Source organism: Montipora foliosa, chromosome 9, assembly GCF_036669935.1.
Source record: "Montipora foliosa isolate CH-2021 chromosome 9, ASM3666993v2, whole genome shotgun sequence".
NCBI lineage: Eukaryota > Metazoa > Cnidaria > Anthozoa > Scleractinia > Acroporidae > Montipora > Montipora foliosa.
Genome location: NC_090877.1, coordinates 48,577,142 through 48,602,737, shown reverse-complemented (window position 1 = coordinate 48,602,737; position 25,596 = coordinate 48,577,142). Strand labels below are relative to the sequence as shown.

The window sequence follows — 25,596 nt, the reverse complement described above, 5'->3', positions numbered from 1 at the left end:
CGTGGTTGACTACCTGCTTACGTTAGACTTTTGAAAGTTTGTATAATGTAATTCAATGCCAAAGGAAAAGATATACCGGTAACTCAAACTTTGAAGACTAACACTCTTATGGAAACTTTCTTTCATTGGCAAAAAAAAATGAAACAAGTCTCCAGCATAGCATAATCAAGCTTTGAACAACTGGGCCCTAGGTGAGGAGGCAGTTTGTGAAAGTGAATAGCCTTGCTATAGGGTTAGGGTTTAGGGTCAGTCTTATCTTAAACCTCTGGTAAACGTTCCTGCAATACGAAACTAATCCTTTCACCACAAACATTGACAAAATTCAGGACCTAAGGACCTGTAAAAATCACCGAGCACTTAACATGTATCTCCATCAATGTGACATGAATTATTGCACAACTTTTAAAACCTTTCTGGCAGAATGGAAAAATCACTCTAGCCAAAACATGACACTATGGTCTCTATTCATCAGGCCCCAGTTGTTCGAAGGGTAGATAGCACTATCCAGTGGATAAACACTAGCAAAACCAATTGAGTTATCCAGTGGATAGTGGTTTATCCAGTGGATAGCGCTATCCACCCTTCACACAACTGGGGCCAAGTGAAGACAGTAAAGCACAAAGAGGCACAACCTTCAGTATCTCCAAGGAATCAATGAACGCTTCTCTTTTGTTTTCAATGTTAGTGTGTTCCACCCAATAAAATTACGTGTACTTCACAACCCAATATGAAGAAACCTTTCACGGCCCACATACGTCGCCAACCCTTGATTTGCCCTGATGAAGGGCCAACAGTCAAAACACCAGATTCCAAATCTCAACAAGATCGTCAATTCGAGTTAACTTGTTTGATACCTAACTTTTGTGTTGGTCCATGTAACTGCTAGTTTTGCTATCTCTGATCTCTGGAAAACACGTTTTCTAAGCTGTCTTCTGATGTCACAGCAGCCATGTTGGTGTACAGAACAACGTGCAGTAAAATCTCTTTTGGGAATTTGCCTCTCTTATGCAAAAATTGTGGGCCATTTTCTACTGTTTTGTACAACAACATGGCCATAATTATCATCACGTGGATGCAAACCAAGAATACCCCTAAACACCTGAAAGGTTGTACTGCGATATTGATTACCAGTCAAAAGTATTAATGCGGTCTTTGTTAGAATTCCCCACTCTTACTTAATTTGCTTTTTACAGTTTTTCTATCCTTATGATGATCCCTTGGATGCAGCAAAATTCCATTATCTCCTCTCAAATTGTTTTTATTCTGTGTGGTAAGCTCTGTTGCTGTTTCCTTTGCCACACTCTTCACTCTCTTGCCTTTTAATGTTGAAGGGAGGTGACTACCATTAGTCAAATTTGTAGGAGCTGTCATATTGCTCTTCACAAATCCTCTCCCTTCTAGTTTATCTGGTGAATTTATCAAACCGTTGTTTGATGCTAATTCAGTTCTGTTCACACCTTGCAAGTGACTCCCAATACCTAGTTGGTTTCTTAGTCTTTGGAGTTCAGCTAATAAGTCATTGTATGCCTGTTGGAAAAAAAAGGTAAAAGATTGTTACCAAGTGACTGGATATGGTGGATAATTATACTTTGATAGCAACAAAAAATGCATGATAAGCGTCAGCAAAGTGAATCACATCACTTTTTCCACTGCCAGGAAATAGTGCTCAGCCTGGTGCATCTGCTACATGTATGTTTGTTCACTTTGTTAATAATACAAGAGCATAATAGTAGGTGAATTTATTTGAATTTTTGCATGTATGCAGCCCGTGTTGCTAGAGGGATTTGAACTAATAAAGAACTCATGGAGTTGCCTTTTTGGGGAAGGGGGCGTGAAGAATGGTGACGAGTACTTTTGGGATTTCAACTCCTCACTTCCCTACAGGTCTGTGAGACATAAGAAATGCAAAGCCAACTCACCACTTATATATAATTATATTTATCTTGTCTAAAAGGGTGACTCTTGGTACATGACAGGGGGTGACCTAATGGACGTGTAAGAATGATCCAAGTAAGTCACCCTCTTAGCAGAACCAATGCCTGGTTTTTTGTTTAAAATGGTTCCTTCAGTTTTCAAAGGTAAGCAATGTTGGCTTGTTAAGGGTAGCTGGGGGAATGGCCCTTCTAACCCAGAGAAACATTTCCATGCATTAAAGGCCTTAGTCTTAAAAACATTAACAGACTTTGTGCTGAATTTTGTATATTATAACATACCAGGAGCATTCAAGGAGTTTTCAAGGAATCTTTGTAAGAAGATTTCTGTGCCATACATCATGTTGCAGTGTTTTCTCTGAAAAAGCCTACCTTGATAATTATTCTTTCCCATGTCCTGGGAGTTAACTAAGTGCATGCTGGGACATTTTATTTTTTGTATAATCTTTCCCCAATAGTTAAATCTGGGTTCACTTTTTGAAATGTTTCTTCAACTTAGCATGGTGCAATCTCAACAATTTTTGCTTCGGTGAAAATTGTTGACTGAGATTTCAACATTTTCCCAGCAAATCCTTTTTTTCAAGGGCTTTTCAAGCACCCTTTGAAGTCCAAATTTAAATTCCAGAGCTTTTCAAGGACTTTGAGGAGTAGCATGAACCCTGTATCAAGGTCTTTGGGGTTTAAGGGGAGTACTTGGTATGAAAACACTGTCCTATAGACAACTACATGCAGGAATCCAAATTGCACCAATTTAACTGACCAAACTACTTTTGCCTTTTTAATTTTACCCACCACAGCTTTCCCAATTACACCATCAGAGCTATTGCTACTTTGACTAATATTTATAAGGGTAAAAACTCTTTAAAAAGTAAAAAAAAAAAAAAACCGAACGTTTTCGGCATTAACCCTTTGATACCCATACTTAGTATTTTACTCTGTCTAACGCCAGATGATTTTACTTGTCAATGGGGAACCCCCAGGAGTCAATGGGTTAAGCCATCTTCAGGGTAGTTTGACTGTCCGCGTGATTGTGCATGTCTATCTAGCAATGAATTTGCTTAGAGCAGGTTTCCATTGTTGGATCATTAGGCCTTCAAAAACTCTGCATTTATAAAAGGAGTGCGCCATGCAGAGTATACGCCAGCTGAAGGAATGTGAAGGATTTTCAGGTAGGAGATGGGCAAAGACTCCTAAGACTCCCTAAGACCCTAAGATTGGAAAATGAAGAAAGTAACCCAAAAGCCTCGATTTGGCTAACCCTAGCTAGGCCTAAAGTTGGTTTTTAGGCCTAGGGTTAGCCAAATTGATGGTTTTGGGTTACTTTTCTTCATTTTCCAATCTTAGGGTCTTAGGGAGTCTTAGGAGTCTTTGTTTTCAAGAGACCCGGTTCAGAATCATTACATACATGTATGTAGGAATGTTCTTGAATTTGCACCTGCACATTTCTCATGGTCTCACAGATGTAAATGTCACAGTGACTGCAAGAACAGTCTCCTTTATAGACCACATGTGATCAATGAGTGTTTTTGTCTTTCAAATTGAAAAGGCTTTTGATCTGTTTAGTTTGCCAAAGGATGATGAAAATGTAATTCAAACCCAAGAATTTGTTCAATTTGGAAATGAAGGTATTACTAAGTCTTTCATTTCTGTTGCAGTATATTAATTAAGGATCTCGACAAAAAAGTTTTTGCGCTCTTTGAAAACGAAATTAGGAATCAAAATATCATCTTCTGGTGTCCAGATCTTTCAGAAAACTGTTTACTGTGTGAGAAATAAAACGCTTAGGATATCCTGCACTTAAAAAGGTTGTTTCAACATTGCTTTGACAATGTTGAAACAAATCAGAAGAAATGCGTATCGCTCTGTGGAGGGCACCAGTAATACAATTTCTTTTCCATTTGGTAGGGATTTCTGATTTCTAATGCGTTGGTAGTTTTCCCGGTTAATGTAGCCTTTGCAGTTGAACTTGTTAATTAAGATTTGGTGAGAATGTACATTTGCAAGTTAAATTACCTTGGAACATTCTTCTTTGGACTGAAAAATACTAACAGCTGTTTTGAGGGCTGAATGAATGTTTCCTATATTGGAGGACAAAGCTTGCTCTACTGCCTCTGACACCATTTCCTCTTCTTTTTTAACCTCCTTCTCAGACTTGTCTGGTGGGATGAAGATCTCTTTCTGAAAAAGTCTTCTTCTGTATTTATTGTAGCCTTGAAGTGTTATTTCTTCACGATAAAGCGCCTCTTCTATCTGCTCCCACTCCTTCTTTCCCTCTTGGCTTAAAGCAGGATACACTAAGAGGAAACAGAGATTCTAAGTGAGGTTAAATGTCTTCTACTCTTATTGAAAGGTTGGTTATGATTTGGCCTTTCATTGTACTTGTTGAATGTTAAACTTTAATTTAAATGTTATTGATTAATGACACATCTCTGAACTCTCTCAGCTTACAGCAAAAGAAAACCAAGTGTATTTTTGATACCAGGCCACAAAATAAGACTCAAAAAATTATTTGAATTTTTATTGCTCTTCAGAAATACAGTTTCTTATATAGATTACACACCTCTAATAATATTGTTATTACAGGGGAGTTCCCTGGGTTACATTTTGAGAGTGAACTTTGTCTTACCAAGAAATGCATCAATAGGGCAGGCTAAAGGAGTCTCAAATCGCAGTTCATACTGACACATCATAGGTTCCACAACTGACAAGACTTTGTTTTGATTTCCACACATTAATTTCACCTGAAGAAACATGCACCAAGATGGAGTGAAAAGAATAAATTAGACAAAAGGCTAATCAAGAGTAAACAAAATTATGCTGATTAGAGAAAGGCTTCTCTATTCCAGTTGGTCTCGAAACAGTTTTTGTCCTGAAAAGCAATTTGTACAACCTACATGACTACCAATTCCAAAAAACAAGGTTTTCAGCACGTTTTCAGAACACAAAAAGAAAATTTACCGGTAATGCTTTCAGACATCATTAAAAGGATTTGGCATTTACAAGAAATGAATCAAGGCCTTAATGGTTCCGAATGTTCATTTTTTTATATGCAAGGTAAGATTCAACTATCCAAGCTAATAAGTACTGTACCTTGTGCTTTAGGTTTTTCCTAGGGTTTATACTTTGTATAAAGCTGTGGGCAAAGTGTGCATAATCATGGCTGCGTATGGCAATACTGAAACTTTTCCAATCCCAGATAGTACATTTTCCATGGCATTAACATAACATAGGTGTTGTACCTTGGTTTGACGTGGTTTCTCGCCAGGACACATGTCACCATTTGCTAGAAGCATGGCTTCGAATGTGTTGTTAACAATTACCCATTCTTTCCAAACTCTGACAAAATAAACACAAAACAGAAAATTGGTGTTTACTTTCTGCTTTTAAATTAGGGTAATTTGCTGTAAATGGTCTTAAGTGTGGAAAAGCTTTTTGGAATCAGGGTGTCCTATAACTTTTACTAACTGAGTTCATGCACCCTACTTGTATAAAGTTGCACCCAATGTTCTTTTCCACTTCAATTTCACACCCGGGCAATGCAAAAAAAAAAAAAAAAATCAAGTGGAAAAAAACGAGAGAGAGAGAGAGCTGTAATTATTGCTAGGGTGTTGAGAATATGATCACAAGCCTGCAGGGTGTCAGTGTAATGTCAACAGGAATAGCACATGTACCGGTATATATACGGTATGCTCAAGTTCTACATGTCGTGCTGCTTCTTTACTGCCTGTGGTGCTTATTAACATAGGATGATTCCTCATACCTTGCATGTATCGTTTCTCTTCATTGACCAGAATCAAACAATCTGAGTTTATCCATTCAGACCTGACAGTTATCAACTTATGGCTAGCACTGTCATTAGAAACCTGTAAATTCTCACCCTAAGATGCCAGCAAATGCATTCCACCTCACAGCCTGTTCCTTTTGGGTTACATTATAAAATGGACAAAACTCGTACTTGTAACTGTAAAAGGACAAAAGTTATTCTTAATTTCCTTTTTGATATTATTGACTGATACCTTAAAAGACATGCATAAGTGGAAGTTAACAACAGAGTCAATAATCAAAGAGAAGGGGCAGGGCGCTCCCTGATACTAATCTTGTCACAACGATTAGTATATGAAGATATTGGAATTGAACACTATACTGAATGACAAAAAATTCTTTATAAACTGGATAGTGTTTCACAAGCATCTGTTAATGATCTTTTATTATTTTGTCTGTAGGTGTTAAAGGCATTTAGGAAGGTCTAATGTTTGTCTAAACTTAAAATAGTCTAAAAATCTTGTCCAACACGACATCAGAGTTTGAAGTATGTTCGTAGTAAACTTGCATTGTCCACTTTCCATGACGAAGTGATCAAATGCAAAAGTTACTCAGGATGGTTTCACTTACAGTGTAGGTAGTGTAAATGGAAAATAAAAGATCGTAATCATAAAAATGATAATCATACTCCTTATTGTAATTGCTGGCAGCTCATATGTTTAATTCCTTACCCATTATAAGTCAAGGAGAAACATTTTCCAGCTAAAATTCTCAAGTGTGGTGGGCCTGAAAATTGTATCTGAGACACATTAGAGTGGATTATAAAAGACTTTGTATTTCTCAGATAGTATGCATACTTCGATAGCCTAATTTAGCAGGACATATTCTAAAGTACAGCCCTAATTACCTCAGAAATATCATAAATACACTCACTAAGGTCCTCACTTTCTCTCTCTGTACTGTAAGATACCGATCCTTGTTTTCTCCTGTTGATTTATGGCCCATGCACTTTTGTACATGAATCATAAATCAATGGACAAAAACTTGGTCCGTAAGTTACAGTACCGATCTCAAACCTGAATTCATAGAGAGGTATTTATTTCATTTATTCTGTACAAAAGACAAAACAAACACATCTCAATGCAACCTGGACCCCTTCGACTGACCCTTAAGGCAAGAAAACAAATAACGAAGGAAATGCACTCTGCACAAAAAATTGTATTTAAATTGTTCAATATATTAATTAAAAAGAAGCAAAAAAATAACATACATGTATGTAATACTATATATCTACCCCTAGCTTCACTTAAATGCAAATTAATTAATACGTTTAACAACAAAGAGTGGGTAGTGGTCAGTAGTCATGCTCCTGTGGCATAATATTATCGTTTACATCCATGCAGGTCAATGATTCAGTCACATGGTTTGCAAGCCTTGTTGTTAGCCATCTTGTGCTATACATGTGTGTTTAAAGCTGTCTTCCTTTCCTCTTTCCTTCCCTGTTTTCACTACTTGTCAGTATGACAGGTGCCTCCATGCCTTCTGTGGGGGGGGACTTATGTTATTACTGGGTTGTGGGGATTGCCAGCCATGCATGGGAGTGGTCCTCAGTCTAGGGACTGGATGATCGGCCTCCAGTGGAAGCCCCCAGACAATTCCCTGGCACCCAAGCTCCATTAACAGAAGCTCACGACCTTGAACCTTTAACTCTCAGACTGGTTAAGAGCTGGGGTTTTTTTGAGTTTAATTAAAAAGTCCCTTATTTGGATGTAACGTAGCTCGTGCATTTCCAGTGCATGCAGCTTTGATTTTATTTCTGTCCACATTTGGGCATAAAATTGGTGTCCTAAAATCCCCAGCTTTGTTCCAAGGAAAAGAGTTGCAAGTTACGTGCTTCAAGGTCATGTTTGTCTGGCAATAATAACAATGATTTATTATTTGTAAAGTCACCTTACCTGATACAGGACTTGGTTTAACTCTAGCAACAAGCTGTAACAACATAAAAAGCTTCAACAACTTCTGGCTCAGACTACACTGATCATGCATGAATTTTAAATTAAGAGGGCTTTATAGTGTGTGGCTTCCTGATTGACCTACCCCTTTAAATACTGGTTACTTGTCATATAAATTGATGACCATAATTTAGTATTTATGAGCACAATACCTTGTTTTCATTTAGTGAAGAAGTCCTTGCACCTTGATAATAGTTGTTCCTTTTTAAAAGTTAGAAAAAAAGAAGAGAGAAATGAACACTATTATGCATCAACATGTGATATATATTAAGTGAAATAATTATAATAAAATAAAATAATTAAAAATAGTTTATTAAAATTGCTTATTGAAAAAACTGACAAAGATAAAGGTTAGGGTTAGGGCACAGTTCACCCAAGCACGAAATATGAGTATCTGTACTGTACTATATTATGCAAGAGTAGAAATACAATAATTTGTAAGGGGAAAACAGTTTTTCTCATAATTTTAACAAATATTTATGATTTAAAATAAAAAAATTGCTTACCTTGCTTCAGTCTTGTGTGTCTTTGTCTCTGGTATGGTTTCTGGGTCAATGAAGAGCGATTTAGGTGGTTTTTGGTTCCTCTTCTTTTCCCTCTATATATTCTTTCCCAAGGTTGGGGACCGAGACGAACTGTTAAGTACGGAATCCCCAAAGGAAAAGGGTCAAAAATTCGCTCCCAAGGCTTTGATCGCCTCAAAATTCCATGTAGATCACGGATGATAGTTCCATCACTCATTCGTCTTCTTCATTCGACCCGCTTGTACACTGTGAAGGAATTAAGGGCTGCCAAACTCTGCAAACATTTGCTTTCAGAGCCATCGGATCAGATTTATTCACAAGCTGCATCACCGAAACCATTGGAAGATCGCTTAGTAACCTGCGATTGGTCAATGGGCATAACGGAGACCAATCGTGAGTCTTAGGCCAGGTTGCTAAGCGAAATTCCAACAGTTTTGGTAATGCGGCTTGTGTCTAAAGCCTCATACGATGGCTCTCTAAGCAAATGTTTGCAGAGTTTGGCGGCCCTTAACCCTTTAAAAGGGGCCCCCGCTGATAAGTAAAAACGTCTGGCGTTAGACATACTTAAATCTATAAGTGGTGATTGGGAGTTAAAAAGTTAATGAGAACATGGTTTTTGAGTGGACCTAGATATTGTTAATTACTGTAACCCTTTAAGCCCTGAGGGACCCCCCACTGATGAGTAAAATTGTCTGGCATTAGACAGAGTAAAGTGGTCATTGGTAGTTAAAGGGTTAATTCCTTCTCAGTGTATGTACAAGCAGCACAAATGAAGATGACAAATCGGTAGCAGAGGTATTGTCCGTGACCAACGTAGAATTTGGAGGCGATCGAAGCCTTGGGAGTGAATTTATGGCTCTTTTCCTGCCGCGATTCCATTCTGAGGCTTCGTCTTGGCCCCCAACCTTGAAAAAGAATACATAGAGGGAAAAGAAGAGGAACCAAAAATCACCTAATAGATATCACTCTTCATCGACTCATAAACCGTACCAGAGACAACGACACACAAGAACTGAAGCAAGGTAAGCTATTTTTTATTTGAATAATTTTTGAGAAAAACCGTTTTCCCCAATCAAATCCTTTATATTTCTACTGACTTGCATAATATAGTACATACAGATACTCATATATTGGGCTTGGGCTACCCGTGGTTAAGGTTATCTTTCTTCAGGGGGGTGTGGATTTTAAATGGAATGACCCCTTACATATATCCCCAGTGCTGGGAGGCCGAGGGGCCGGTGGATGGAAACTGGTGACAGCACAAGTACCCTGGGAAATCACAGTAACTCGATGCCTCAACTTTCCCAAGTCTGCCTCAATAGACCACTTTCGATATATTAAAATTCAGCTTGAAACAGAGGTTTAGAGGACAAAGACAAAGGAAGGTGAATGATATATCAATATTTTTCACATTTATTCCAACATGTTTCTATTGTTTTTGTCGTCTCTGCTTCGCTATCAAGCTGAATATTGATATTTCGAAAACGGTGTATTCCTTTGACCTTTAGTCACGTCGAGTATATATCCCTATGCCCTACATTTCATCAATGATGTGTCTCACAGAGACTTTGATTTAATGTTGCACTCACATCCCCGTCCTGTAGACAGCTGGTTCTTCAACAATCTTTACCTTAAGATTGTCTGGCCTTGTAACTAAAAAATGCAATCAGCGATGAAATTAAAAAATTTTACTGCTGCTAAGGCATTTCTCCTCAAGGAAATCTTTCTTTTCCGAAATTGAAACTCACCCTGAATCAAATAGTACAACATGAAAGAAATTATTAATATAACTTTTCCACAGGGAGACTCCATTTTGTCCATCGATTACTTTCAGAAACAGTCTGGGCCACAGTCTAGGTTCCAGTGCCAGAGGTGTCACGTTGGTAAGTACTTCATGTATCCTTTATTATTAAAAACTGGATCATTGGATAATGCAATTCGAGAGTTTTGATTGGCTAAGCCCTCATGGGTTATTGAATCTACAAACACGGCAAGCATATGAGTGATTTCTTGGGCCTTTTTATTTTTATTGTAGTCTAGTTTTCAAATTTTGAAGTATTCATACAACGTAGATTTGATTTTAGTGATGTACTAAATTTGGGCTGGCCAAACCAGCCTTCTTCAGGGATTTTACATTGAATTGCTTCTATGTACATATATATATAGTAAATGGATGTTGACGTAATACTGGAAAAAATGTGATAAAACATGGCAATCACAAAGATTTTGAATTCAAATACTAAGAGTCACGGAAAAATAACGGAACTCCAAATAATAAACTCAAATCTAATACGTTTCTTCGCGGACAATAAGACCGTTGGGATCAATTGTCCTGCCTTTTAAAATTAAAAAAGCTTCCCTGGCCTTACGGATCGAGTCTCTGTTAGAAAATATTTTTTCGAAAAACTATTTTCTAACAGAGACTCGATCTAACGCCGATCAGATCAAGCCACTGATCCAACGTACCCCGACAGGAAAACTGTCCACGGTTGCTTGCTTCAAAACTCTAGTTTTCTATATTTTGGGGGCGTTTTTAATAAAACAATTATTCCACTCGCGCTTGTTGGATATGAGATGATTATAGCCAACTTGGCTTTCTATCATCTCATATCCAACGGGCGCTCATGAAACCATGTCTCGCCTCTGTCTGAGACAAGACCAGACACGAACGGTTCTTACGTTACGTTTATGCCTATAAAATCAACTGAAATGTCAATTGCTGTTAAAAAAAACAAAACCAACAAACAACAAAAAACAAAAAACAAAACCAGCATGTTAATTGTTTTTGGTACAAGAAAAGGTTACGTTTATACAGACGTTGGCCGTGTAGCACTTATATTTTAAACAGAATTAACTGGGACCACTTCCTTCAGTAGGGCTAACACTCACATGGTTCATATGGGATAGAAATATAGCACTTCACGTTACACTACACTCTCTTCAGTTAATTCTGTTAATTCTCGGTTTTCACATGACGTCACGACCGCCATGTTGGTGCCCAAAACAAAGAAAAAGCGGCCATGTTGTTGCCCCGACCAAATCCTCAGGGAATTTAACTCTATTATTATGCAAACGCTTCCTTTTGTTTTCGTTGAAAAACATGGCTGTTGATCACGTGAGTGAAAACCAGCAATTGTTTTTGGTAGGCTAGGTGACTAGGTATCGAAGAGGCAGAACATTTGCGCATGCGCTGACGGAATGTCTGAACAAGAGAGAAAAACGCAGTACCTCCAGACACCGGCGCTGGAGCGTCGTACCAAACGAGTCATCCCGGGATTTCGGCCCGTGCGATCGCTTTTGGACGCAGTTGTCCCTTCACTGCTTTCTGCTACCGACCTTGCCTCCCGGTACGGCATTGAGGGAGAGATATGTCGGCCCCTAAACCATATGTGACAAATCCCACGCCTACTCACAGCTCCAAACCGCCCTTGTCAATATAGCGTAAGAATTAGATGGCTTATATCTTGAAAAGAAAAGTCATTTATCTGTCATATGGTAAGCACTGGAGTCGCAGATTACAAAGTGTGCGCATGCGCCCTACTAAAGGTAACATACATACAGGCATAAGCTTTATTTCTCATCTCGAATTTCCGAATAACTACAGGAGCTAATATCTTCGAGACATTACATTTACAGCTAGAATACATAGCATATAAAGATACCTACTAAATACATCATATTCAAAGATATATTCGTTAAAAAGGAAAGCCGCTGTACAAAATGTGGCCTTGGATTCTCTTTTAATACCAGTAAACTCATAGGTACGGATAAAATCAGGACTAAGACCATAAATGGCTGTTCCAGGTTTATTGAGTAATTATTGAATGTAATTTCCGCGAAGATCATGCATAAGAAGGGGACGGGAGAGAAAACGTATTTTTCATATAAGCAGAAAACCCCATTTTTCAAAACAACCAAAAAAAAAAAAAAACAAAACAAAACGAAACAAAGCAAAAACAACATACTTTTTTCAAGTAATTAATACGAGGAAATTTTGAATGCGCTTATTGCACAGAGATGTAGAGCTTTATTTTCGTAGTAAGAGGACAGGTAATCTGCAAATCATTGAAATATCGTTATTCTCTTATTTACATTATTATACCGTTCCTTTGACACGAGATTTACAGCGAGATGAAAGCACAACTTTGTCGTGAATTTTCTATGATAAAAACTTGTTCAGAAATCCAAAATCTAAGTTAACAGCACACACCAGGCCTACTCCTGAGTATCTGGCTAGAAATCATTTCCTCTGGCCGCGCTTCAGCCATTCGATGAGGGCCAGTCTCGTGCTTCTTAAGTTGCCTCGCTCATGCCCAAAAAGAATTCTGGGTAATTCTGCCATTCCATGACAAGGGAAGACTGCCGATTCTCATTTCATAGTTTTTTTCATAAGTGTCGGGCCACCCAGTCCTACCAGCAAAATAACGCATCGATTGAAGGTTTTAGCTTTCAAAACTTGCCCAGATTGTGTCAGTAGGTCCTGGAATTCGTCCACAGAAAGGCCAGAGAGACAACTTCACTCGTGAACCGCCATGTTTACAACAGAGCATTTTAGGCGTGCCAGTCCGCATGAAACCATCTCTCGCCTCTGTCTGAGACAAGACCAGACACGCACGGTTGTTACGTTACGTTTATGCCTATAAAATCAACTGAAATGTCAATTGCTGGTTAAAAAAAAAAACAAACAACAAAAAACAAAAAAAAAAAAAAAGAAAAACAGCATGTTAATTGTTTTTGGTAGGCTAGGTATCGAAGAGGCAGAACATTTGCGCATGCGCTGACGGAATGTCTGAACAAGAGAGAAAAACGCAGTACCTCCAGACACCGGCGCTGGAGCGTCGTACCAAACGAGTCATCCCGGGATTTCGGCCCGTGCGATCGCTTTTGGACGCAGTTGGCCCTTCGCTGCTTTCTGCTACCGACCTTGCCTCCCGGTAGGGCATTGAGGGAGAGATATGTCGGCCCCTAAACCATATGTGACAAATCCCACGCCTACTCACAGCTCCAAACCGCCCTTGTCAATATAGCGTAAGAATTAGATGGCTTATATATTGAAAAGAAAAGTCATTTATCTGTCATATGGTAAGCACTGGAGTCGCAGATTACAAAGTGTGCGCATGCGCCCTACTAAAGGTAACATACATACAGGCATAAGCTTTATTTCTCATCTCGAATTTCCGAATAACTACAGGAGCTAATATCTTCGAGACATTACATTTACAGCTAGAATACATAGCATATAAAGATACCTACTAAATACATCATATTCAAAGATATATTCGTTAAAAAGGAAAGCCGCTGTACAAAATGTGGCCTTGGATTCTCTTTTAATACCAGTAAACTCATAGGTACGGATAAAATCAGGTAGCGCATTCTGCAACTTAGCTGATATGTAAGCAAAAAGAGGACTAAGACCATAAATGGCTGTTCCAGGTTTATTGAGGGACAGAATGTAATTTCCGCGAAGATCATGCATAAGAAGGGGACGGGAGAGAAAACGTATTTTTCATATAAGCAGAAAACCCCATTTTTCAAAACAACCAAAAAAAAAAAAAACAAAACAAAACGAAACAAAGCAAAAACAACATACTTTTTTCAAGTAATTAATACGAGGAAATTTTGAATGCGCTTATTGCACAGAGATGTAGAGCTTTATTTTCGTAGTAAGAGGACAGGTAATCTGCAAATCATTGAAATATCGTTATTCTCTTATTTACATTATTATACCGTTCCTTTGACACGAGATTTACAGCGAGATGAAAGCACAACTTTGTCGTGAATTTTCTATGATAAAAACTTGTTCAGAAATCCAAAATCTAAGTTAACAGCACACACCAGGCCTACTCCTGAGTATCTGGCTAGAAATCATTTCCTCTGGCCGCGCTTCAGCCATTCGATGAGGGCCAGTCTCGTGCTTCTTAAGTTGCCTCGCTCATGCCCAAAAAGAATTCTGGGTAATTCTGCCATTCCATGACAAGGGAAGACTGCCGATTCTCATTTCATAGTTTTTTTCATAAGTGTCGGGCCACCCAGTCCTACCAGCAAAATAACGCATCGATTGAAGGTTTTAGCTTTCAAAACTTGCCCAGATTGTGTCAGTAGATCCTGGAATTCGTCCACAGAAAGGCCAGAGAGACAACTTCACTCGTGAACCGCCATGTTTACAACAGAGCATTTTAGGCGTGCCAGTCCGCATGAAACCATCTCTCGCCTCTGTCTGAGACAAGACCAGACACGCACGGTTGTTACGTTACGTTTATGCCTATAAAATCAACTGAAATGTCAATTGCTGGTTAAAAAAAAAAAAACAAACAACAAAAAACAAAAAAAAAAAAAAAGAAAAACAGCATGTTAATTGTTTTTGGTAGGCTAGGTATCGAAGAGGCAGAACATTTGCGCATGCGCTGACGGAATGTCTGAACAAGAGAGAAAAACGCAGTACCTCCAGACACCGGCGCTGGAGCGTCGTACCAAACGAGTCATCCCGGGATTTCGGCCCGTGCGATCGCTTTTGGACGCAGTTGGCCCTTCGCTGCTTTCTGCTACCGACCTTGCCTCCCGGTACGGCATTGAGGGAGAGATATGTCGGCCCCTAAACCATATGTGACAAATCCCACGCCTACTCACAGCTCCAAACCGCCCTTGTCAATATAGCGTAAGAATTAGATGGCTTATATATTGAAAAGAAAAGTCATTTATCTGTCATATGGTAAGCACTGGAGTCGCAGATTACAAAGTGTGCGCATGCGCCCTACTAAAGGTAACATACATACAGGCATAAGCTTTATTTCTCATCTCGAATTTCCGAATAACTACAGGAGCTAATATCTTCGAGACATTACATTTACAGCTAGAATACATAGCATATAAAGATACCTACTAAATACATCATATTCAAAGATATATTCGTTAAAAAGGAAAGCCGCTGTACAAAATGTGGCCTTGGATTCTCTTTTAATACCAGTAAACTCATAGGTACGGATAAAATCAGGTAGCGCATTCTGCAACTTAGCTGATATGTAAGCAAAAAGAGGACTAAGACCATAAATGGCTGTTCCAGGTTTATTGAGGGACAGAATGTAATTTCCGCGAAGATCATGCATAAGAAGGGGACGGGAGAGAAAACGTATTTTTCATATAAGCAGAAAACCCCATTTTTCAAAACAACCAAAAAAAAAAAAACAAAACAAAACGAAACAAAGCAAAAACAACATACTTTTTTCAAGTAATTAATACGAGGAAATTTTGAATGCGCTTATTGCACAGAGATGTAGAGCTTTATTTTCGTAGTAAGAGGACAGGTAATCTGCAAATCATTGAAATATCGTTATTCTCTTATTTACATTATTATACCGTTCCTTTGACACGAGATTTACAGCGAGATGAAAGCACAACTTTGTCGTGAATTTTCTATGATAAAAACTTGTTCAGAAATCCAAAATCTAAGTTAACAGCACACACCAGGCCTACTCCTGAGTATCTGGCTAGAAATCATTTCCTCTGGCCGCGCTTCAGCCATTCGATGAGGGCCAGTCTCGTGCTTCTTAAGTTGCCTCGCTCATGCCCAAAAAGAATTCTGGGTAATTCTGCCATTCCATGACAAGGGAAGACTGCCGATTCTCATTTCATAGTTTTTTTCATAAGTGTCGGGCCACCCAGTCCTACCAGCAAAATAACGCATCGATTGAAGGTTTTAGCTTTCAAAACTTGCCCAGATTGTGTCAGTAGATCCTGGAATTCGTCCACAGAAAGGCCAGAGAGACAACTTCACTCGTGAACCGCCATGTTTACAACAGAGCATTTTAGGCGTGCCAGTCCGCATGAAACCATCTCTCGCCTCTGTCTGAGACAAGACCAGACACGCACGGTTGTTACGTTACGTTTATGCCTATAAAATCAACTGAAATGTCAATTGCTGGTTAAAAAAAAAAAAAACAACAAAAAACAAAAAAAAAAAAAAGAAAAACAGCATGTTAATTGTTTTTGGTAGGCTAGGTATCGAAGAGGCAGAACATTTGCGCATGCGCTGACGGAATGTCTGAACAAGAGAGAAAAACGCAGTACCTCCAGACACCGGCGCTGGAGCGTCGTACCAAACGAGTCATCCCGGGATTTCGGCCCGTGCGATCGCTTTTGGACGCAGTTGGCCCTTCGCTGCTTTCTGCTACCGACCTTGCCTCCCGGTACGGCATTGAGGGAGAGATATGTCGGCCCCTAAACCATATGTGACAAATCCCACGCCTACTCACAGCTCCAAACCGCCCTTGTCAATATAGCGTAAGAATTAGATGGCTTATATATTGAAAAGAAAAGTCATTTATCTGTCATATGGTAAGCACTGGAGTCGCAGATTACAAAGTGTGCGCATGCGCCCTACTAAAGGTAACATACATACAGGCATAAGCTTTATTTCTCATCTCGAATTTCCGAATAACTACAGGAGCTAATATCTTCGAGACATTACATTTACAGCTAGAATACATAGCATATAAAGATACCTACTAAATACATCATATTCAAAGATATATTCGTTAAAAAGGAAAGCCGCTGTACAAAATGTGGCCTTGGATTCTCTTTTAATACCAGTAAACTCATAGGTACGGATAAAATCAGGTAGCGCATTCTGCAACTTAGCTGATATGTAAGCAAAAAGAGGACTAAGACCATAAATGGCTGTTCCAGGTTTATTGAGGGACAGAATGTAATTTCCGCGAAGATCATGCATAAGAAGGGGACGGGAGAGAAAACGTATTTTTCATATAAGCAGAAAACCCCATTTTTCAAAACAACCAAAAAAAAAAAAACAAAACAAAACGAAACAAAGCAAAAACAACATACTTTTTTCAAGTAATTAATACGAGGAAATTTTGAATGCGCTTATTGCACAGAGATGTAGAGCTTTATTTTCGTAGTAAGAGGACAGGTAATCTGCAAATCATTGAAATATCGTTATTCTCTTATTTACATTATTATACCGTTCCTTTGACACGAGATTTACAGCGAGATGAAAGCACAACTTTGTCGTGAATTTTCTATGATAAAAACTTGTTCAGAAATCCAAAATCTAAGTTAACAGCACACACCAGGCCTACTCCTGAGTATCTGGCTAGAAATCATTTCCTCTGGCCGCGCTTCAGCCATTCGATGAGGGCCAGTCTCGTGCTTCTTAAGTTGCCTCGCTCATGCCCAAAAAGAATTCTGGGTAATTCTGCCATTCCATGACAAGGGAAGACTGCCGATTCTCATTTCATAGTTTTTTTCATAAGTGTCGGGCCACCCAGTCCTACCAGCAAAATAACGCATCGATTGAAGGTTTTAGCTTTCAAAACTTGCCCAGATTGTGTCAGTAGATCCTGGAATTCGTCCACAGAAAGGCCAGAGAGACAACTTCACTCGTGAACCGCCATGTTTACAACAGAGCATTTTAGGCGTGCCAGTCCGCATGAAACCATCTCTCGCCTCTGTCTGAGACAAGACCAGACACGCACGGTTGTTACGTTACGTTTATGCCTATAAAATCAACTGAAATGTCAATTGCTGGTTAAAAAAAAAAACAAACAACAAAAAACAAAAAAAAAAAAAAAGAAAAACAGCATGTTAATTGTTTTTGGTAGGCTAGGTATCGAAGAGGCAGAACATTTGCGCATGCGCTGACGGAATGTCTGAACAAGAGAGAAAAACGCAGTACCTCCAGACACCGGCGCTGGAGCGTCGTACCAAACGAGTCATCCCGGGATTTCGGCCCGTGCGATCGCTTTTGGACGCAGTTGGCCCTTCGCTGCTTTCTGCTACCGACCTTGCCTCCCGGTACGGCATTGAGGGAGAGATATGTCGGCCCCTAAACCATATGTGACAAATCCCACGCCTACTCACAGCTCCAAACCGCCCTTGTCAATATAGCGTAAGAATTAGATGGCTTATATATTGAAAAGAAAAGTCATTTATCTGTCATATGGTAAGCACTGGAGTCGCAGATTACAAAGTGTGCGCATGCGCCCTACTAAAGGTAACATACATACAGGCATAAGCTTTATTTCTCATCTCGAATTTCCGAATAACTACAGGAGCTAATATCTTCGAGACATTACATTTACAGCTAGAATACATAGCATATAAAGATACCTACTAAATACATCATATTCAAAGATATATTCGTTAAAAAGGAAAGCCGCTGTACAAAATGTGGCCTTGGATTCTCTTTTAATACCAGTAAACTCATAGGTACGGATAAAATCAGGTAGCGCATTCTGCAACTTAGCTGATATGTAAGCAAAAAGAGGACTAAGACCATAAATGGCTGTTCCAGGTTTATTGAGGGACAGAATGTAATTTCCGCGAAGATCATGCATAAGAAGGGGACGGGAGAGAAAACGTATTTTTCATATAAGCAGAAAACCCCATTTTTCAAAACAACCAAAAAAAAAAAAACAAAACAAAACGAAACAAAGCAAAAACAACATACTTTTTTCAAGTAATTAATACGAGGAAATTTTGAATGCGCTTATTGCACAGAGATGTAGAGCTTTATTTTCGTAGTAAGAGGACAGGTAATCTGCAAATCATTGAAATATCGTTATTCTCTTATTTACATTATTATACCGTTCCTTTGACACGAGATTTACAGCGAGATGAAAGCACAACTTTGTCGTGAATTTTCTATGATAAAAACTTGTTCAGAAATCCAAAATCTAAGTTAACAGCACACACCAGGCCTACTCCTGAGTATCTGGCTAGAAATCATTTCCTCTGGCCGCGCTTCAGCCATTCGATGAGGGCCAGTCTCGTGCTTCTTAAGTTGCCTCGCTCATGCCCAAAAAGAATTCTGGGTAATTCTGCCATTCCATGACAAGGGAAGACTGCCGATTCTCATTTCATAGTTTTTTTCATAAGTGTCGGGCCACCCAGTCCTACCAGCAAAATAACGCATCGATTGAAGGTTTTAGCTTTCAAAACTTGCCCAGATTGTGTCAGTAGATCCTGGAATTCGTCCACAGAAAGGCCAGAGAGACAACTTCACTCGTGAACCGCCATGTTTACAACAGAGCATTTTAGGCGTGCCAGTCCGCATGAAACCATCTCTCGCCTCTGTCTGAGACAAGACCAGACACGCACGGTTGTTACGTTACGTTTATGCCTATAAAATCAACTGAAATGTCAATTGCTGGTTAAAAAAAAAAAACAAACAACAAAAAACAAAAAAAAAAAAAAGAAAAACAGCATGTTAATTGTTTTTGGTAGGCTAGGTATCGAAGAGGCAGAACATTTGCGCATGCGCTGACGGAATGTCTGAACAAGAGAGAAAAACGCAGTACCTCCAGACACCGGCGCTGGAGCGTCGTACCAAACGAGTCATCCCGGGATTTCGGCCCGTGCGATCGCTTTTGGACGCAGTTGGCCCTTCGCTGCTTTCTGCTACCGACCTTGCCTCCCGGTACGGCATTGAGGGAGAGATATGTCGGCCCCTAAACCATATGTGACAAATCCCACGCCTACTCACAGCTCCAAACCGCCCTTGTCAATATAGCGTAAGAATTAGATGGCTTATATATTGAAAAGAAAAGTCATTTATCTGTCATATGGTAAGCACTGGAGTCGCAGATTACAAAGTGTGCGCATGCGCCCTACTAAAGGTAACATACATACAGGCATAAGCTTTATTTCTCATCTCGAATTTCCGAATAACTACAGGAGCTAATATCTTCGAGACATTACATTTACAGCTAGAATACATAGCATATAAAGATACCTACTAAATACATCATATTCAAAGATATATTCGTTAAAAAGGAAAGCCGCTGTACAAAATGTGGCCTTGGATTCTCTTTTAATACCAGTAAACTCATAGGTACGGATAAAATCAGGTAGCGCATTCTGCAACTTAGCTGATATGTAAGCAAAAAGAGGACTAAGACCATAAATGGCTGTTCCAGGTTTATTGAGGGACAGAATGTAATTTCCGCGAAGATCATGCATAAGAAGGGGACGGGAGAGAAAACGTATTTTTCATATAAGCAGAAAACCCCATTTTTCAAAACAACCAAAAAAAAAAAAAACAAAACAAAACGAAACAAAGCAAAAACAACATACTTTTTTCAAGTAATTAATACGAGGAAATTTTGAATGCGCTTATTGCACAGAGATGTAGAGCTTTATTTTCGTAGTAAGAGGACAGGTAATCTGCAAATCATTGAAATATCGTTATTCTCTTATTTACATTATTATACCGTTCCTTTGACACGAGATTTACAGCGAGATGAAAGCACAACTTTGTCGTGAATTTTCTATGATAAAAACTTGTTCAGAAATCCAAAATCTAAGTTAACAGCACACACCAGGCCTACTCCTGAGTATCTGGCTAGAAATCATTTCCTCTGGCCGCGCTTCAGCCATTCGATGAGGGCCAGTCTCGTGCTTCTTAAGTTGCCTCGCTCATGCCCAAAAAGAATTCTGGGTAATTCTGCCATTCCATGACAAGGGAAGACTGCCGATTCTCATTTCATAGTTTTTTTCATAAGTGTCGGGCCACCCAGTCCTACCAGCAAAATAACGCATCGATTGAAGGTTTTAGCTTTCAAAACTTGCCCAGATTGTGTCAGTAGATCCTGGAATTCGTCCACAGAAAGGCCAGAGAGACAACTTCACTCGTGAACCGCCATGTTTACAACAGAGCATTTTAGGCGTGCCAGTCCGCATGAAACCATCTCTCGCCTCTGTCTGAGACAAGACCAGACACGCACGGTTGTTACGTTACGTTTATGCCTATAAAATCAACTGAAATGTCAATTGCTGGTTAAAAAAAAAAAACAACAAAAAACAAAAAAAAAAAAAAAAGAAAAACAGCATGTTAATTGTTTTTGGTAGGCTAGGTATCGAAGAGGCAGAACATTTGCGCATGCGCTGACGGAATGTCTGAACAAGAGAGAAAAACGCAGTACCTCCAGACACCGGCGCTGGAGCGTCGTACCAAACGAGTCATCCCGGGATTTCGGCCCGTGCGATCGCTTTTGGACGCAGTTGGCCCTTCGCTGCTTTCTGCTACCGACCTTGCCTCCCGGTACGGCATTGAGGGAGAGATATGTCGGCCCCTAAACCATATGTGACAAATCCCACGCCTACTCACAGCTCCAAACCGCCCTTGTCAATATAGCGTAAGAATTAGATGGCTTATATATTGAAAAGAAAAGTCATTTATCTGTCATATGGTAAGCACTGGAGTCGCAGATTACAAAGTGTGCGCATGCGCCCTACTAAAGGTAACATACATACAGGCATAAGCTTTATTTCTCATCTCGAATTTCCGAATAACTACAGGAGCTAATATCTTCGAGACATTACATTTACAGCTAGAATACATAGCATATAAAGATACCTACTAAATACATCATATTCAAAGATATATTCGTTAAAAAGGAAAGCCGCTGTACAAAATGTGGCCTTGGATTCTCTTTTAATACCAGTAAACTCATAGGTACGGATAAAATCAGGTAGCGCATTCTGCAACTTAGCTGATATGTAAGCAAAAAGAGGACTAAGACCATAAATGGCTGTTCCAGGTTTATTGAGGGACAGAATGTAATTTCCGCGAAGATCATGCATAAGAAGGGGACGGGAGAGAAAACGTATTTTTCATATAAGCAGAAAACCCCATTTTTCAAAACAACCAAAAAAAAAAAAAACAAAACAAAACGAAACAAAGCAAAAACAACATACTTTTTTCAAGTAATTAATACGAGGAAATTTTGAATGCGCTTATTGCACAGAGATGTAGAGCTTTATTTTCGTAGTAAGAGGACAGGTAATCTGCAAATCATTGAAATATCGTTATTCTCTTATTTACATTATTATACCGTTCCTTTGACACGAGATTTACAGCGAGATGAAAGCACAACTTTGTCGTGAATTTTCTATGATAAAAACTTGTTCAGAAATCCAAAATCTAAGTTAACAGCACACACCAGGCCTACTCTGAGTATCTGGCTAGAAATCATTTCCTCTGGCCGCGCTTCAGCCATTCGATGAGGGCCAGTCTCGTGCTTCTTAAGTTGCCTCGCTCATGCCCAAAAAGAATTCTGGGTAATTCTGCCATTCCATGACAAGGGAAGACTGCCGATTCTCATTTCATAGTTTTTTTCATAAGTGTCGGGCCACCCAGTCCTACCAGCAAAATAACGCATCGATTGAAGGTTTTAGCTTTCAAAACTTGCCCAGATTGTGTCAGTAGATCCTGGAATTCGTCCACAGAAAGGCCAGAGAGACAACTTCACTCGTGAACCGCCATGTTTACAACAGAGCATTTTAGGCGTGCCAGTCCGCATGAAACCATCTCTCGCCTCTGTCTGAGACAAGACCAGACACGCACGGTTGTTACGTTACGTTTATGCCTATAAAATCAACTGAAATGTCAATTGCTGGTTAAAAAAAAAAACAAACAACAAAAAACAAAAAAAAAAAAAAAAGAAAAACAGCATGTTAATTGTTTTTGGTAGGCTAGGTATCGAAGAGGCAGAACATTTGCGCATGCGCTGACGGAATGTCTGAACAAGAGAGAAAAACGCAGTACCTCCAGACACCGGCGCTGGAGCGTCGTACCAAACGAGTCATCCCGGGATTTCGGCCCGTGCGATCGCTTTTGGACGCAGTTGGCCCTTCGCTGCTTTCTGCTACCGACCTTGCCTCCCGGTACGGCATTGAGGGAGAGATATGTCGGCCCCTAAACCATATGTGACAAATCCCACGCCTACTCACAGCTCCAAACCGCCCTTGTCAATATAGCGTAAGAATTAGATGGCTTATATATTGAAAAGAAAAGTCATTTATCTGTCATATGGTAAGCACTGGAGTCGCAGATTACAAAGTGTGCGCATGCGCCCTACTAAAGGTAACATACATACAGGCATAAGCTTTATTTCTCATCTCGAATTCCGAATAACTACAGGAGCTAATATCTTCGAGACATTACATTTACAGCTAGAATACATAGCATATAAAGATACCTACTAAATACATCATATTCAAAGATATATTCGTTAAAAAGGAAAGCCGCTGTACAAAATGTGGCCTTGGATTCTCTTTTAATACCAGTAAACTCATAGGTACGGATAAAATCAGGTAGCGCATTCTGCAACTTAGCTGATATGTAAGCAAAAGAGGACTAAGACCATAAATGGCTGTTCCAGGTTTATTGAGGGACAGAATGTAATTTCCGCGAAGATCATGCATAAGAAGGGGACGGGAGAGAAAACGTATTTTTCATATAAGCAGAAAACCCCATTTTTCAAAACAACCAAAAAAAAAAAAACAAAACAAAACGAAACAAAGCAAAAACAACATACTTTTTTCAAGTAATTAATACGAGGAAATTTTGAATGCGCTTATTGCACAGAGATGTAGAGCTTTATTTTCGTAGTAAGAGGACAGGTAATCTGCAAATCATTGAAATATCGTTATTCTCTTATTTACATTATTATACCGTTTCCTTTGACACGAGATTTACAGCGAGATGAAAGCACAACTTTGTCGTGAATTTTCTATGATATAAAACTTGTTCAGAAATCCAAAATCTAAGTTAAGAGCACACACCAGGCCTACTCCTGAGTATCTGGCTAGAAATCATTTCCTCTGGCCGCGCTTCAGCCATTCGATGAGGGCCAGTCTCGTGCTTCTTAAGTTGCCTCGCTCATGCCCAAAAAGAATTCTGGGTAATTCTGCCATTCCATGACAAGGGAAGACTGCCGATTCTCATTTCATAGTTTTTTTCATAAGTGTCGGGCCACCCAGTCCTACCAGCAAAATAACGCATCGATTGAAGGTTTTAGCTTTCAAAACTTGCCCAGATTGTGTCAGTAGATCCTGGAATTCGTCCACAGAAAGGCCAGAGAGACAACTTCACTCGTGAACCGCCATGTTTACAACAGAGCATTTTAGGCGTGCCAGTCCGCATGAAACCATCTCTCGCCTCTGTCTGAGACAAGACCAGACACGCACGGTTGTTACGTTACGTTTATGCCAAAAAAATCAACTGAAATGTCAATTGCTGGTTAAAAAAAAAAAACAAACAACAAAAAACAAAAAAAAAAAAAAAGAAAAACAGCATGTTAATTGTTTTTGGTAGGCTAGGTATCGAAGAGGCAGAACATTTGCGCATGCGCTGACGGAATGTCTGAACAAGAGAGAAAAACGCAGTACCTCCCGACACCGGCGCTGGAGCGTCGTACCAAACGAGTCATCCCGGGATTTCGGCCCGTGCGATCGCTTTTGGACGCAGTTGGCCCTTCGCTGCTTTCTGCTACCGACCTTGCCTCCCGGTACGGCATTGAGGGAGAGATATGTCGGCCCCTAAACCATATGTGACAAATCCCACGCCTACTCACAGCTCCAAAACGCCCTTGTCAATATAGCGTAAGAATTAGATGGCTTATATATTGAAAAGAAAAGTCATTTATCTGTCATATGGTAAGCACTGGAGTCGCAGATTACAAAGTGTGCGCATGCGCCCTACTAAAGGTAACATACATACAGGCATAAGCTTTATTTCTCATCTCGAATTTCCGAATAAATACAGGAGCTAATATCTTCGAGACATTACATTTACAGCTAGAATACATAGCATATAAAGATACCTACTAAATACATCATATTCAAAGATATATTCGTTAAAAAGGAAAGCCGCTGTACAAAATGTGGCCTTGGATTCTCTTTTAATACCAGTAAACTCATAGGTACGGATAAAATCAGGTAGCGCATTCTGCAACTTAGCTGATATGTAAGCAAAAAGAGGACTAAGACCATAAATGGCTGTTCCAGGTTTATTGAGGGACAGAATGTAATTTCCGCGAAGATCATGCATAAGAAGAGGGCGGGAGAGAAAACGTATTTTCCATAAAAGAAAAAACCCCCTTTTTTAAAAACACCAAAAAAAAAAAAAAAAACAAAACAAACGAAACAAAGCAAAAACACATACTTTTTTCAAGTAATTAATACGAGGAAAATTTTGAATGCGCTTATTGCACAGAGATGTAGAGCTTTATTTTCGTAGTAAGAGGACAGGTAATCTGCAAATCATTGAAATATCGTTATTCTCTTATTTACATTATTATACCGTTCCTTTGACACGAGATTTACAGCAGAGATGAAAGCACAACTTTGTCGTGAATTTTCTATGATAAAAACTTGTTCAGAAATCCAAAATCTAAGTAAACAGCACACACCAGGCCTACTCCTGAGTATCTGGCTAGAAATCATTTCCTCTGGCCGCGCTTCAGCCATTCGATGAGGGCCAGTCTCGTGCTTCTTAAGTTGCCTCGCTCATGCCCAAAAAGAATTCTGGGTAATTCTGCCATTTTCCATGACAAGGGAAGACTGCCGATT

General features: G+C 39.4%; 1 protein-coding gene across 2 annotated transcripts; it reads right to left on the bottom strand.

Annotated features, from left to right (window-relative positions):
- Positions 1 to 642: 642 nt before the first annotated feature.
- On the bottom strand, positions 643 to 10,077 carry LOC137970601 (N-acetylglucosamine-1-phosphotransferase subunit gamma-like). Of its 2 annotated transcripts, none has more exons than XM_068817123.1 (10): positions 9,978 to 10,077; positions 9,819 to 9,882; positions 7,858 to 7,906; positions 7,649 to 7,682; positions 6,425 to 6,479; positions 5,809 to 5,892; positions 5,171 to 5,267; positions 4,558 to 4,672; positions 3,945 to 4,225; positions 643 to 1,527 (listed from the first exon to the last, which is right to left on the bottom strand). In XM_068817123.1, exons 1-10 carry the CDS (start codon positions 10,048 to 10,050, stop codon positions 1,156 to 1,158), a joined length of 1,224 nt encoding a protein of 407 aa, XP_068673224.1. In that variant the 5' UTR covers positions 10,051 to 10,077; the 3' UTR covers positions 643 to 1,155. The 2 variants fall into 2 exon arrangements, with proteins under 2 accessions (XP_068673224.1, XP_068673225.1); XM_068817124.1 differs by having other exon boundaries at positions 1,004 to 1,527; positions 6,425 to 6,492; positions 9,978 to 10,038.
- Between the last annotated feature and the right edge of the window lie 15,519 nt (positions 10,078 to 25,596).

Bases quoted from the DNA above. Each gene is read 5' to 3' on its own strand.
- LOC137970601 (XM_068817123.1), bottom strand. From the start codon at position 10,050: ATGGACAAAATGGAGTCTCCCTGTGGAAAAGTTATATTAATAATTTCT. The intron at 5,268-5,808 runs GTGAGAATTTAC...TTATTTTGTCAG, and splicing joins GCATTTGCTGGCATCTTAGG to AGTTTGGAAAGAATGGGTAA. The intron at 4,673-5,170 runs GTACAACACCTA...ATGTTTCTTCAG, and splicing joins AGAAACCACGTCAAACCAAG to GTGAAATTAATGTGTGGAAA.